The 16100-nt window shown below is 40.0% G+C and overlaps 1 protein-coding gene across 1 annotated transcript in view; it reads left to right on the top strand.

The window, feature by feature from the left end:
- Positions 1-16100, top strand: part of LOC139349079 (transmembrane protein 132C) — a 152340-nt gene that overhangs the window by 122877 nt on the left and 13363 nt on the right. Inside the window, exons 6-7 of the mRNA XM_070989566.1 lie at positions 7250-7393; positions 15323-15531. Coding sequence (XP_070845667.1) covers positions 7250-7393; positions 15323-15531 — 353 coding nt within the window. The remainder of the gene's footprint in view (positions 1-7249; positions 7394-15322; positions 15532-16100) is intronic.

Genomic DNA, 16100 nt, shown 5'->3' with positions numbered 1-16100 from the left:
GAAATGGAACAAATATATATAAAAAGAGAGATTTTGTACTGTAATATCACAGGAGGACAGTAGCTGTGTTGTCAATATTTCACTGGCTTCCATTGAGCAATTTTCCATTGATTAGATGTCCAAAAGGTAGAGTCTCGGCTAAAATTGGGGTAATTTGGTTCAAAAGTTCAGTAGATGTCTAGTATTAGCCTAGATGTTGTTTCAGTGTCTTTTCAACAACTACATAGGCATTTATCAGACGTTCAATAAAAGTTAGATGTCTACTAAACTTTTAGTTTTCAACTTATTTTTGTCAGGGTTCAATTGTGCTGTTTAATCTGCGCCTTTTAGACAAAGAATAGATAAGACAGATAGCCTGTCATAGTGAAGTCTTTTATTTGCTAAACCTAATAATTGCTTAACCTCAACACATAATTATGCAAATATTAGGAAATTAAAATATAGAAAAAAAACTAAGCATGATAAGAAACATCAATTAACTTATTAAGAGAAAAAATGTAATTATCCAGGCCAATAAAAACAAACAAAAAAAGAAAAAAAGAAAAAAGGAAAAGCATCTCTAAGGTCACCTGGCAAAAAAATCCACTGCTGAATGGCCATAAACATATTACCCAAATAAATAAAACTGAGCAGATTCCTTTTTCCAGGGCTTTATCTAACAGGAACAAGTAATGTGAGAATTCAGTCTTTAATATTCATGGCAGTCTAAACAACCTTTTTCTGTCCTTAAAAAGACATATTGGAAAGGTTGTTTACTGTATAGACAGGACAGTCATTCAACTAAATCTGTGGCAACTATGGGTCAAAACAGCAGAGCAGATGTGCCTCGTGTGGTGTAAAAGATGGAAGGGTTGACGTATGCTGAATGCCAGACGTGTGATATTATCATAGTGTATGATAGCGTAGAAAATATAGATGATAGATGGCAGAAGAGTGACACTGTATGTATGAGCCTCCACCACCAGTTCAGGCATGGCATGTAGAGTGTCACATGACTCTCTTAGAAATTGTTATCACATCATCTGTAATGTTGAAAGAAAGAAAAAATATACTTCATAATTAATAGTTATAGCTTCATTTCACACTCACTGTATCACACAGAATGTCAACATTGACAAAGCTTGAATTCAGGGCTGGACTAGGACGTCAATTAATAAATCAGCAGCCCTGGCATGTGGCCCAGAGCAGCTCACTACAAACAGCCGGACACTTCCCATCCTTGCACACAGCTTCAATGCATGTGGCGTTAACTGTTACATCTTACCTTTAGCGAAAAGGGCTTCATGGCCCCTGAGGTTGGGGGAATGAGGCACGCTGGAACAAATGAGAGGGACAACACCTCCTCAAAGAAGAAGAAGGAGAATATGAACAGAATACTGCGGTGCTACCTGCATGGGGTGTTTTGAAAAAGTGAGCTTAGTACTTTTTTTTACATATGACTAAGTTTCCCTCGTTTTTTTGTTTTTGAGTCCAAAACAAATGATACAGACTGCAGATGCACAGAACCTTTATTTTTCCGCTCCGTATCTTCTTCAATCATTTCAGGAGTGGATGTAACAGACCAAAACTGGCAGCACCTGCAGCCTAAACATGTTCCTCCACACTCCTCTGCATAATCAAATTCTACTGCCAAGGCAGTTGAACCGTTTACATGCTTTAATACCAACAAAAGACATTTCTAACACCACTGCAGTGCGTGCTTCTTTCTCCTGATATTGGATTCAGTAAATCTATCAGGATATCCTCTTGCAATTAATACTTAAACACATCATATCGCTGAACATGGATCTCGACGTATTGAACGGGTGTCAGCTGTAAAATGCCACAGCTGATAGTGTGCTGCTTTATACAGTAATATTACATTTTTTACTGCATTTTTTACTGCATTCAAACACTGTACCATTCTATTGTTCTACTGTAGCATGCATACCAGTGTTTGAGGTTAAACCGTCTTTGCTTCGTCTCATGCATGAGGACGGGGGTACTACAGATATACCACATTCTGAAAAATGTGCTGTCTGATACAGCAGACAAGACAGTTGTAGCCGCACAAAAGCAGGAGCGAATCATGTAATCTGAAATACATATATAAAGACTTGTAAACGGAAACAAAATATGTAATGATCTTTAGAAAATATGGTCTATAATATAATTAGCCGGTGAATCCTGGTCTGTATTAGAACTAAAGCATAGACTTGATGCTCAGTGGGTTTTAACAGGAGAACTGCTAAAACACATGTATTAGGACACAAGCTCAACCAGTACTTTTCTGATACCTAGAATGCAGTCGTTGCATCCTTTTAGAAGGGAGATTAGATTTAATATTCACAGTTGGCTTCAGGTGACAACTCCAACGACTGCCTTTACGCTTGACCGCAGGTGACTCCAAAGACTCTAATGACTGCTGTTCCAGCCAGGAGCACTAATGACCCAAGTAACATCAATGACTTTTCTGATGTATAAAGGAAAATCCCCTCACTTGCATGAAGAGTGTGATGCATATGCGTTACCTTGGTAAGCATGATCAGGAGATCACTTTCTTAACAGTGCACGATATGTAGATTTTGTTTTGTTTTTGCCTATATGTTAAAATCCCTCATCCACTCTCAAAAAGTCCAGTGACTGGTCAGTGTAGGTTTCAGTTCACCACACCTCGCTGTCCACTTGGTAATGGACACCTTTTGTTTAGTTCGCTGCAGACTTTGATTGACAGCTTTCACACAAGCCTAATTGAACTGCACTACATGGGCAGCAGTTTGTTTAAATTGAACCAAGCAGATTAGGTGTGAAAGCACCTTCATTTCCTCCTACAGTAAATGAGATCAGATACATGTGCAACTTAAAATTGCCAGTAGCTGTAAATTGGAGTGTGAATTGTTGTCTGTCTATATGTGTTAACCCTGTGACAGACCTATCCAAGATCCAAGGAATTTATTGTCATGTGCATTAAAATGGCCCGAATATGCTTCAGTGCCACAATGGATGGGTGTTCACAGAAAGTACAATCATTTCACACGGGAAGAAAAGTGTCCCGACAAAGCGATATATGCCATTAATGGGCAAACATAATTAACTGCAACTTGAAGCAGACTGGCAGTGCTGTTTGGACACTGAATGAGTAGCAGTCTTTTGAGCTGTACTTGGAAACTGTTTATCATCTGTAGTGATTTTCCCCTGTACGTGTTTGTGGTTTTAAAATAGATTCATCAAGGCCAAACGATGCCGTCAACCCATTATGCTTGATCCCCATAGATTAAATTAGTCAGTGTGTAATGCTACGGCGTGGCCACACAATTGCAAGGCTTCAGCATCAAACACAGTGAGGAATCCAAAATGGTTTCAGGAATCCTCCATGGCCACCCAGTCACCAGATCTCAGGAAAATGTTGCTCCAACTTTTGGGCCTTTCATTCCACCACACCAGTGTCTGTCCTTGAGGTCGTCTGCCGCCTTATACACATCATTCACACACAACCATATCAGCCCCCGCGCACTCCACCCTTGTACCGCGGCTGCACAGAAGCGTAATGGCCTTTTATCGATTCTTCCTTCTCTCGTCGTCTTTCTCTTCTCCTTTCTTGCCCTCTTCTTGCACTGCAATGAGAGGTTGTTAAGATAAGCTGCAGCGTGAGGAGAGAGCCATGCCTCTTCTTTCTTTGGCCAGGGCAGCGAGGGTGTGTTTGCGCTTCAATCTGTGCGTCAGCACTAATTTATGTGTTTGCGTATATATTGCATGTAGCGTGTGCTTGTGGGCTAATAATAAAGCCACTTGGAGACGTGACTGTTTATCTGCCGTTGTGTACAAATAGGCCTCATGAATAGGACGTGCGTTTCATCCCTTCATAACCCCAGGAGGGTATTAGGCAGCCAGGCGATGCTCGATGAGAGGTAGGCGGATTTCATGGAAAAAGATATTGTCTTTTGGGCCTCACGCTTCACTCCAGCTGTCTCGCTAAATTTCACTTCACTCCAGCTGAGAGATCACGTGTTTATGATTGTGTGCAACACATCTGAGTTCACTGAACATTCAGTTCTTTGTGGAACAAACAGTCTCCATAATACACGTTGAAGCTCATTAAGACCTCTCTTTTCACAGAGTTGCTCCGCTGTTAATGACTCATTAAGTGAAGGTGACGCGTCATCACATATAGAAGCACAGTGAATACATACAAGGCTTTTTATAGCCGCTTATTGTCACCTGAGTCTGTATATTGTGATGTACTTATGGGCAAAAATGTTCAGCGAGGAACAGTTGATGTGAAGGCCTCAAATGGTGAGTGCTGACTTTATAGCATACGATGTGCACAAATGAGACATGTGATTCATACTCAAATTTTAGAGACCGAGAGGTGGTACACTTCCTACCATACTAACTTGAACACGTCCAGCGTACGCCCACATGTCCATATTATATCATCATGAACCTGAAATGCATTTGAAGCCTGATGATTTTGCATCAGCTATGTACAGAATAGCACTAAATATCTCACTTTCACCAGAACATCATAATACCTCATCTCCCCCACTTGCCTCTTCCCAGACTTCCAGGAGCAGATTTGGTATCCCTTGCGGCAGGCTAAACAAATTCACAGATGCTGTGAGAGAGATTTGTGATAAACTGTGACAGTTATTCATGCATTTAAAATATGTGAGTGTGTAAGAAAAGCTTTGGATTGCCCCTTTCTCAAAAGGAGGTTTCAAAATGCAGAAGTTCAAGGTGAAATAACTGGAAACCTCAGTGAAAAGCTGGGATTGGATTTTCATTGTTCATTTCAAAAGACCCTGAATAGATGGTGGACAGCAATAACACTGCCCGTGTCAGAGCATGGAGTCATCTCTCTGTGGTTGTGCCTCGAGTAAGAAAGTCCTGCTCATTTTCAATCTTTTTATTTTCTTAACCTTTTCATAATGGTGATTTAGTGAGGTGGTGGTTAAATAACTATGAGGACATAACATTTATGAAGCAACTGTGGCACCTGCTCATATTTTTGGTCCTCAATTCATGGGCAAAGAAAAGTGAGTTTTGGACACACTCGCCAGGAGTTTTACTGTAACATCAGCCTGTTGTGAGACAGTTGTTGCCTTCACCTTTCAGTCGAGAGGGATGGATTTTAAAACAATAATCTCTATTTTTCCATTCTTCAAAGAGGATCTAAGTGTAGACTATTGGCAATCTGCAGACACTTCTAAACAGGTGTCGGAGAGAGCTATCAGAAAACAGAAAAATATGACGCGTGAGAGAGAAGGTGAGAGAGTTCCTGAATCTACTGTCGAGTTTTAAATGATGGATTTTTTTCCCTCAGAAGGAGCATGAGGGTGCAGAAACAAAACAATGAGAGAGGCACCAGTTTTGATGAACAAAGAGCTGTCTGGAGACCAGTTTTCCTTTTGCCTTTCAAAGGTTTAGGCCCCTTAGTAGTCTTTTTATTGAAACTAAGCTGTGATAAGCAGGATCCGCTGTTATAGCACATCCTCTGTACAACCAACGCACCGAGAGCTCAAGGATTACCAGACGTTGTCTTAATTGATCTCATTATCTTCTTCCTGCTCCTCTGTAATGCCTTCGATTCTCGAGTGTATCATGTGATATCTCTTGAACGTCGGCAATTTGACATAAAGTATTATTGTCTCTCTTTTTTTTCCACTCGAGTTGAGTTCCAGGGGAATAGCTGTAAAACACTCAAATGACTGTTGTGGGATCCTCTTTTGAACTATTAAAGGGGAATTCCACTATTTTATGAATCAAAGTCCTCAACTCTGCTTGAGGCTAGCGACTCGAGGCTACTTTTGGTCAAGTTGCATTGTGGGTGAGGAAGGGTGAAGAAGAAGAAGAACGTGTACAACAACAAAAATTGTGTTTCTGGTTCTGCTGCATTGATTTTGGTCCTTTTTTCAGTGTCCATTGTGAGCCTGACAATGTTTTAAGGCAAACACATAATTTAATAAATGTTTCGAACACACTATAATTTAGCAGTAAGCAGATGTGTTTATTAATGTTTTTGCTCACAACTGTAACTCTGGGTACCCGTGAGTGGAGACAGGTATGTAAAAAGATCATTAATAACAATGGCAAAACAGCTGTAATCATTTGAAACATGTCTTCAAAGGTACAGGTCTAATTGCTAACAAATATGTGCTATTAATGAATACTTAAAATGTCCTTACATCGGCATACAACTTTTTCTTTTCATTGCATAAACTGATCATCTTTTGGAATGTTGTCAGGCAGAACAAGCGATTTGAAAAGAAGCTCTGCAAAAGATGTGATTTTTGTCACATTTTCTGGAGGGTCGAGCTTTTCCTGTTTGAGGCCCAACACTATGAAACAGCCTCCCCCTCAGCGAAGTTTATGTTGTTTTGTTATTGTGCATTTCTCAGGTCATTGATAATATGCATGTAGTATTTTACTCCTGCTTTGTATTATTTGTTTTTTCTTTTATTTTTTCTTTGTGTGTGTGTGTGTGTGTGTGTGTGTGTGTGTGTGTGTGTGTGTGTGTGTGTGTGTGTGTGTGTGTGTGTGTGCTTATATAAAGCACTTGTAACTAGTGCTTTGAAAGACGCTATAATAAGTATAATATAATAAATGTTATACTTGCATTACATACAAATGCAAGTGTCTCACCACTGTTTAATCACATTTAATCATCATTACACTTATTATGTCTATTTCATTTAGAGGCACTTAGTATGTCAAGGAATAAACCAAAAGGTTATACAATTAAGTTTAGTGGAAATGAGGTGCTCTTCGAGTGAGCTTTCTATGACTCCAAGCAGCAGCAGGGATTCTGCTGGAAGAACTTAACGGGGGAAACTAATCTCACCCAAAAGACACACGTACGTGTCTTAGCACATACAGTAAGGGGGGAGGTGGTATATGGGACAGAGCTGCAGCAATAAGTAGCGACAGCATGACAATATCAGTAGCATAATAGTGAGATGTGTTAGAAAGGCTGCTAGCTACATCTGTATAAATATAATTAGATCATCTGATGGTTCTATTAAAATGAATTTGTAATATTAAACAGCAGTAATTCAAATGAGAAAAGTATTGTTCACACTCACATAAAGCCAACATGACTCCATTAAAACGTGTCTATACTGACAACCCCACAGCTGTGTAATGTACATGTTGTAGGCGTGTCTTTAACACATGACAAGTAAACAGAAGACTGTAAAGTTGGATCCTTAAGGATTTTTCACTCTCTCGTTCACACTAACACTGATACGTTTATTTCTGTTTTCCCTTGCAGGACACTGAGATCCTGAACACGGCTGTCCTCACAGGGCGAACAGTTGCCGTGCCAGTAAAGGTCATCACCGTAGGAACAGACGGAGCAGTGTCTGATGTAACAGAGTCCGTGGAGTGCAAGTCAACAGATGAACAGGTTATCAAGGTTAGTGGGTGTGCATTTTGAGCAGCTGCTTTTTATTTTACCTTTTTCCAATTTGTCTTAATTGTTGTCTCCTTCGTGATCAGCTTTCTCGTGGTACGTGACGAGTGAGTTTTTTGTGTTCATTAGTCTGGGAAGCAGGTGCAGAATTTCCAACAAAACAGGACCTGGCATGTGTTTTTTTGGTAAATAGTAAACCAGATATTGAGAGCTTCTTCTCAGTTCACAGATCAATACATCAGAAATTCCAAGAAAGAAAGAAAGCAAATAACAGATGAGTAAGAGGAACCTTTATTAATACATAAAATGGCCTAATACCATCAATCTTTGTTCCCATTTATCTGGCAATCCAGTTGACAGTGAATGCCTTTTTTGACAAAAAAAAAAAAAAAAAAAAAAAAAACCCTCTGCTGAAGAAGAAGTCTCAGAGGTGAAGATATTCTAATCGAAATGAATCGTGATTTCATTGTGAGGAGTCAAAGACCAAAAATGCGAGCACTGTTTCTAGAGAGCGGGAGCTGAATATAAAAAACAGTTTGTTTGTTTTTTTAAACTCTACTATTCTGTGCTTGTTTTTGATCATCTTGTCGCCTGACATCTATTCTTCTATCTGATATGGAAGAGCCAAAATTCAAGAGGACAGCAGCTCTGATTGAGAATAGACAAAAGTTGCTATTTATTCTTATTGCTGCTTTAAGGGCGAATAATGCCAAAGCAACTCTAATTTCTCTCTGCTGCTGGTTTTACTTGCTTCCAGATAATGTTAAAATAATGTTATTGCATATACAGTATGAGTAGGGTTATACCAAGGACCATCTGTGAAAGGTTCCACTCACTACCTCCTATGCAAGGTTTTTTCAGAGAACCCCTCTGTGATGCAATGGTTCTGGCCTGAACCCTTTTACATTCCAAGGGTTTCATCTAGAAACCACCCAGGCGGCTCCCAGCATAGCCTTTTTATAAGGGTGTCACCTGTAACCCACTTGTCTTCTGAGGGTTCTACGAAGAATCATATTGTAGTCTAAAGATGAGACCAAAAAAAATATTAAATCCCATATACTCTATATTGTGGTCATCAATAATTTTCTTAATTAATGTCACGACTGCCAGAGTTTAAAATGAGAAAACATTCAAACAAACCATTGGAACAATGATGCATAAGGAGGGGACACTCTCGAAGAATAAGCCAACAGAACAGGAGAGGCGGTGATGGTCCCGGGGGAACCAGTCAAAAGTGATAAAAGGTTTATTAAAAACAGTGGACAAATAAAAGAACAATCAACAAAACATTTCACTGAACTAAAAATTCACAAACTCTGACATGTAATATTGCAAAATACTTGGTTGCTCTATGAGATCGCCTGTGTTCCCCTATCAAAGAAGTGTAGAGGAAAGCACTGGGACACCTACAAGGGGGTTGCCCCAAGCCAATGGTTCAGGTGTGTGGATGACACCTGGGTGAAGCTCAAGAGCCAGGAATTAGGCTCTTTTACAGATCACATCAACTCAGAGGATCAAAACATCAAGTTCACTCGAGAGGAGATAAGTGGGAACCAACTACCATTTTTGGACTGTGTTATAAAGATGGGGGCAGAGGGCAAGCTTCAAGTGGAGGGAGACCAGAAGTCCGACCATACTGACCAACATCTCATGTTTGACTCTTATCGTCCACTGGAGTAGAAACTGTGAGGGATCCGTTACTCACAGCATCGGGCTGAGACTGCACTCTGAGGCTAGAGTTAAAGAACATAATCACATCAAAAAGCGTTGAAACGGCGTGGTTATCCAGAGTGGGCATCCATCAAAACACACACAAAACACAAGATAATATGTAGACAATCAAGGAAAAGGAGTTGCAACCACTGAAGAAACCATGTCATCATCCCATATATAGCTGAAATTTCTGAAAAGATCCAAAAGGTATTCTCCAAGTACAACATCCCTGTGTATTTTAAATCTATGGACACACTAAGACAGCATCTGGTTCACACAAAGGACCAGATTCTTACATGTCTGAAAGATAACGTTGTACATGCAGGTTATTTAAGTGAGGTGTGCAAGGACCTATATATAGGGTAACCTAAACAGCAGCTGAATTGATGCTTGTGTCAAAACAGGCAAGCAGACTCCATAGGACAGGACTCAGTCATGTTCATGCATTTACAACAAAAGATACAGCATTTGAACGATCATGGGGTACATATTCTAGAAGACAGGTGGTTTGAAAAAGGGGTCATCGAGTCCATTTATGTCAAAGCGGAGCAGTGCTAACTCAACAAAGGAGGGGATGGGAGACGCCACCTGTCCTCAATTTATTCTGGTCAAAACTATACTTCAGCACTTTATGGATGAACCAGTTTTCTTCAGGGAAGAGGAGTACTACCATAAGCTTGTGGGAGTGCCATCTCCTCTGGCTAGCATGCCTCGTCATGTCACTTTTACATCCCAGGTCAGGGAGGAATGTTTTTAGATGAACACCGAAACATTTTGTTGATTGTTCTTTTGATTGTCCAGCGTGTCCTTTTCTAACAGATCACAACCTGGATGTGTTAATACATTATCTGCATAGATCAAAAGTAAGCTTAGGACCAGTGATATCAGCAACGTGTCAAATAGGACACAAGCCAGGCACATCGAGCTGTCCTCCGCGGGTGAATTCATGGATTCTCCAGCAATGGTGATACAGCAGAAAGGGAAGGGAAGGAAGGACAGCAGCATCACGCCAAGGTCCACATACAACAACAGATGAATCATAAGCCATCTGCAAACAACAAAATCATGCAGGTTCCACTGAGAGCAGTAGGTGTGGGGGCACATAATGGTGACAGCGGAAAAGACTGAATAAGCCTGTGTTTTAACTCCTCTTCACTAAGAGCCTCCACTGGCACGCAATCAGGTGAAAGTGAGGGAATCCCATAAAGGTTTAATAGGACAATGCGGACATTGATAATGTATTATACCATCTCACTGGAAAAGGTGTTTGTGTAATCACCCAAACCCTCTTGTTCAAGCCACCAGCACACCTCAGCGTTTGAGCAGGCTGTATAGTTTCATTTCTGGATTTCAAGGAACGAGGCTTGATTTCCCAGCTGGGGTGAGGGGCTTTTAACAACTGTTTGGCATGAAATGACATTCAAGATATCAACTATGGTAGAACACAAGTGAAATGAATTGATTAAGGGGATTCCAGATGCATATTCATTTCAAAATAACACTTGAAACATGGGTAAACATTTGAAAGTGAGGATCATTTAACACTCACACTTTCAACAATCCTTTTCCTTTTTCCGAAAAGGGATCTCTGGATGAAAATGGCCCTTAATGCAATCCTTGGTCTTACAAAGAACCCTTGAAGAACTCTTTCTTCAGAAGCAAATGGTTAAAGGATAGAACCTCAGTCCTTCAGTAGGAATCCTTTTGAAACCTGTAACTTTGAGAGTGTGTGACTTTCATCATTTCCTACATTAAAAAGGTTGTTTTTCGAAAGCTGACAGGACGCACTAACAAAAAGAGTTTTCTTAACAGCCCTGGTTTGCAACTTCATTACCGCTTGCCAATAACATAACTTTGACAAGCCATAAAGGTGACAGAATGTTCAGCATGATTGATTACCTATCTTAAGCAGGTTTTCAAATCTCTATAAGTTGATTTTCATCGGCTCTCTGAAAGCTTGGATATTAATCTAAAACCTTATTGAATGCTTCGGGAAACGCTATACAGGACTTGTTGTTAATCTAAAAAAATGCAAAACCACCGGTGTAATCCAGTGAGCGGTGTTAGGTAAAGATTGAGCTTTTTACTGTGGCAACATTAGATTTAAATATCTGCCCTTCAACATGTCCCCATCCTATTATGCAAAAAGACAAGCGTGAAAAAAAAAGAAGAGAGAAATGAAAAAAAAAAAACTGTTTGTTCTTAATTGTCAGTATGTGTGAGAAAAAAAGTGTGTCTGTGTTATATAGAGGAGCTGATTTTGTGCATTTCTGTGTACCGTACATGCATATCAGAGAGAAGAGAAGAGGCAGATCTCTCAAAGGGTTTAATTATCCACTGAAGTAGTACCACACATTGTGACGCTGACCTCGGTAGCACACTCCCCTGCCCACCCAACTAGTTTGGGAACAGTAAGTGGTACCCCTCCTCTCTTCACCCTATTTTCAAAGGAAACTCAAAATAAAACACTTTTTGATCAGGAAGCATCTCCTTTTTCCATGAGTGGTTCACAAAAACTTTGAGGGTTAGGTCCTTCCCGCAGCAGGGACCATGGTGACCATACCCTAAAATTAGCCCAAACCCATTGCTGTTTTTCTTCATTTTAACCCATTGAACATCATTATTGCTAATTCAGAAAGCATACTAAAGGTTTTTATGCTGACACTACGTCTGGAATTTTCAGTCAATTAATAAATTAGTTTATTAGATTATTGTAGATTATTAGCCCTAATTGATTAATGAAGCATTGTTAAATTGCATGGTGTTTGAACCCTGCAGTGAATCTATCAGATATGACAGATGTGTCACCAGTACACCACAGGAGTTCAGAAATACAGCAGCTTCACTGCAATGCTCAGCCAACACAACGGTGTCAATTAACTGCACACGTAATACTGCGTCATAATATAGCTCAGCCTCCCACTACTGATCAGAGGGAATGCTAAACTTACAGTATTACTGCACTCGGGAACACACAATTGCAACTGTTGCTGTATTCAAACACTCACAATATGGTTTGATTAAGAGTCATTTGATCATGTCCCTGCTAATAGAATACCATTCTTAAACACATATACAACAGCAATTATTAAAGTAGTCCCTGCTTGCTCATGCAGAGTGATCCCAAATATAAGCCAGCATGCCTGTGTCCTCCTGATTTGCACCAATGAGCTAATGTTTTCCCTTTCGATGTCAGTCGCCTACTCTACCTGTTTCACTGGGCCCTTGCTGCTTCTGATTGGCTTCCAATCATATCCATGCTTTGTGACTGGGGAAAAAAATCTTGTTAGAGGAGTGTGCTTATCTTTATCAGATCTAAGAACTGCCTTGAAATGTAGGGATTTCAACATATCCTCCCCCAGGTCTTTATTTCTAAAAGGCAGATTGATTTTGATATAAACTGAGACAAATAGTAATATGAAGCTCAACAAATAGAAACAAAATAAACAGGTGTTTTGATCATCTGTTTTAACAAGAGTAATACTAGATGTTTCTCTTTTTATCACAATTATGTAGAGCCCTAAGGTGTACCTAATAAACCACTGAACCTCACACTAGCATAGACTTTACAGTTTTAGTGAGTCTTTATAGTTTAGAGTGATGGAAATTGTAAATGCTTGATGCTCCAAGCTAGAATCCTCTTATGCTCAGTGCCCGAATTTCAGTTAAAGCAATATATTTTTTGTGAATTTAAGAAATCTTAACATCCTTTACAAAGTAGCCACAGCAGAAATGTCCCGTTAAAGTACAATGTAAGTGTATGAGCATTTGGATTCTGTGCTGTCCTTATCTGTGTTTATGCGCATCAGTCTGGATAAATTTCTAGCCTGCACGGCACAATGGATCGTTTCCTGGGAGAAGTGACATTGATTTGTGCGTGGTTTCATGACACATTAATGGTGATAACAGCAGCTAGAGAGATCAGTAAAGTGCTAAATTTTTCATGCGGCGCAGAATATGTCACCTTACAGAAATCTCAATTAAATCGTTATGGTCACATCATCTCTGATACGCTGCATGAGGCGTGATAAAGATGGATGTAGACTGTGGAAATAAAATGGAACAAAACTCGAGATTGAGAGGCAGAAATGGGTTGACATAAACTGATTTCAGCATCGGGGTGAGAGAGACAGGCAGAGCAGGGTGAAAACGAACAGCAAAAAATAGAGGTAAGGCTTAAGAGACTCAATGAGGAGTGGATTCTTTCAGCTCACTCTGCCTTTAGAAACCCTGCAAACTCGTGCATGTCATGTATGTGTGTGTGACTTTTCAATGTGCACAAACCTCCCAAATAGACTCATTTACAGACAGCATATAATCCATAATCATCACCTTGCATTAACTGCTCAGCACCAACAAGGGCAAGTGTTTCCCTCAACAATCTAGTATTATATTATTTCTCTCTTCTCCAATGTCTTTATCCGCTTTACAAGACAAGTTGCATGTAAAGCTGCAACTGCCGATCCTCGTAAATCACACCGCTACATAATTTTGATATTGATGTTACACACAAACACATGACAGATGCATTCTGGGTTTCGTTTTCTCATCATGTGCAACGTCTCACAGATGGCTTGATTACGAACCTTAATTTGACTTATGAAAGTGAATCATTTGAACAAAAATCCAGGTGAAATCTGAAAACTTCTCCCCACTAAGAATCATGCTGTCTGAAGCACAGCCTGTTCTCATTACAGGAAGGCTGAACATGGAGGAGGTACAGTAATACTGTAGTAGAATGAGGATGAGAGCAAACGTGTGGGAGAGGAAGAGGAATCAAAAGGGAGGAGGAAGAGAGAACTGACAGATACCAAGCTGTCAGTTTTGTTGCTCAGAGATAGGGGCTGGTCTGACATAATTTGAGAGTAAAGCTGCCAAGTTATATGCAAAGACGTGGAGACAGATGACAGTCTTCTTGTGAATGGTCTGTTATAAGGAAGCAACTGTCTGTACTGAGGCCTTCTGCTGAAATTACCAGTTGTGCCAATCAAGCTTATGATGGTATTTGAGACTGAAATGAATTGAAATTTTTCAAACAAAATTTCACGACAGATCGTGAAATAGATTCGGTCCTTCAAGGGAAAAATGTTTGATGAGGAGTGGTGCTTTGAATCTAACGACAGACACTTCTGATGTCCTTCCTATATAATTTCTCTATATTGGAGAGGCATCTGAGAAACCTGACTTGAGTTGTACTTTTTCCAGCCAATCATAATTTAGTTTGAGTGCGTGTTTTGTTCGCTGGTTGGATAAAGCAGGTTTTGTGTCTTTTCTCAGCTCCATCTGTTAAGTTGGACCAAAGTCACACCACTCGCACACATACAGTATTATCTTGCACACACATGCATTAACGATGCGTCTGCAAACATTCAAACACATACACAGAAGCTGAGCAGACCTGACACTTACATTGAAGCATTGCCAAATCTTTCCAGCCTCCAGCAAGTCAGAACAGGCTGCTGACAGAAAACCTTGAACTGGACAAAAAGAGCAGAAGATAATCGTCCCCAAAGTGGTCCAAATGACAAAATTTAACGACTACATCATTACACATTTTAGAAAAGAAATACATTTAAATGAGTTCTTTTAAGGTTCCTCTCCTGGAATAGATTAAACCCCTAAATCGCTCTTCATCAAAATTACATGTAGAACTTTTTTCCATTAAAAAAATTCCTTGATGCCTTAAAAAAGCTTGGTTATAACCCCACACCTTTGCCTTCATTTAGCATGTACAAAACTATGAATATGCAAATACCCTCCGCCTCTATCTCCACCCAGCCCTCCAGTGCTCCAGCATACCTGCCCACCTTCAACTCTGCTCATCAAATGCACAAACCTAAGCTTGTTTCCCTCTTTGGTAGCTACTAAACGCTACACAGTGGCAAGCAGTAATATATGAGTAAACCAATTCCGAAGATGGCCTACCATTTCTCAATTTGCAACTGGAAGCACAACACCTCTCTTGGTCTCCTTGGGTGTGTGACATAGGAAACCTTGGCTGTCTGAATCCATGTTTGTGAGACTGTGATTATATGCTCATGATATATCTAGCAACATGTCATAAACACCATATGGGCATGACAACAAGGTTAAAAACTTGATTTTAATTGGAGGGGGTCTTTAAAGAATTTGATTACTCATCAGAATTCCTCCTTCATTATCTTTTATGACTGTCCCTCATCCTTCCACCTCTCTCATTTCTCCCTTTTGTTTCTCCAGGTGTCTGAGCGCTGTGACTATGTGTACGTCAATGGGAAGGAGACAAGAGGAAAGAGCAGGGTGATGCTCAATTTCACCTACAGTTTTCTCAGCGCCCAGCTTGAGATGAGCGTATGGATGCCCCGTCTGCCCTTGCTCATCGATGTGGCCGACCCGGAGCTGAGCCAAATAAAGGGCTGGAGGGTTCCTGTTAGCTCGGGCAACAGAAGGTAAGGCCTGATCCGTCTATTGCATCTGCACTGTTGCATACACCAATTTTAAATTGAACACTGCAGCAGCTTTACAGCAGCTATTTCCAGCACAACTAACTCAATCCTTCCTTAACTCTTGAATGAGTTGAACCATTGGTCTACATGCAAAATAGATTTTTAGCTTCATCCATGTATCACAGCACAAGTTTGCCATTTTAAAATACTCCCAGGACATGTCTGAATTTATTAATCTAAGTCATTAAGCAGGGAAGTTTTTAACAAACGCTGCATGGGAATCCAAATCACATTCTTCACTTGGTAAAATAAATGAAGGTTACAATAAATTGGTTTGCTGCTGTTGGTGCACACATAGAGGCATAGAATGCAGGTGCAGTTGGAGACATGGTATAATGAGTGTCTAATAATTCAGTCTCCCAAAAGGTACTTATGCTGAATAAGAAATAAGTAATGATTTCAAGCATTATAGAGCACGGACAAAATTCCTGAGGCTGAAAAGGGACACAACGCACAATGATCTGTATGGTGCATAGTGCATTGTATAAGACAGCTTTAATACAAATATTTAA

Source organism: Chaetodon trifascialis, chromosome 20 (genome assembly GCF_039877785.1).
Source record: "Chaetodon trifascialis isolate fChaTrf1 chromosome 20, fChaTrf1.hap1, whole genome shotgun sequence".
Lineage (NCBI taxonomy): Eukaryota > Metazoa > Chordata > Actinopteri > Chaetodontiformes > Chaetodontidae > Chaetodon > Chaetodon trifascialis.
Note: the sequence above shows the minus strand (reverse complement) of the source record. Positions and strands in the feature narration are given on the sequence as shown.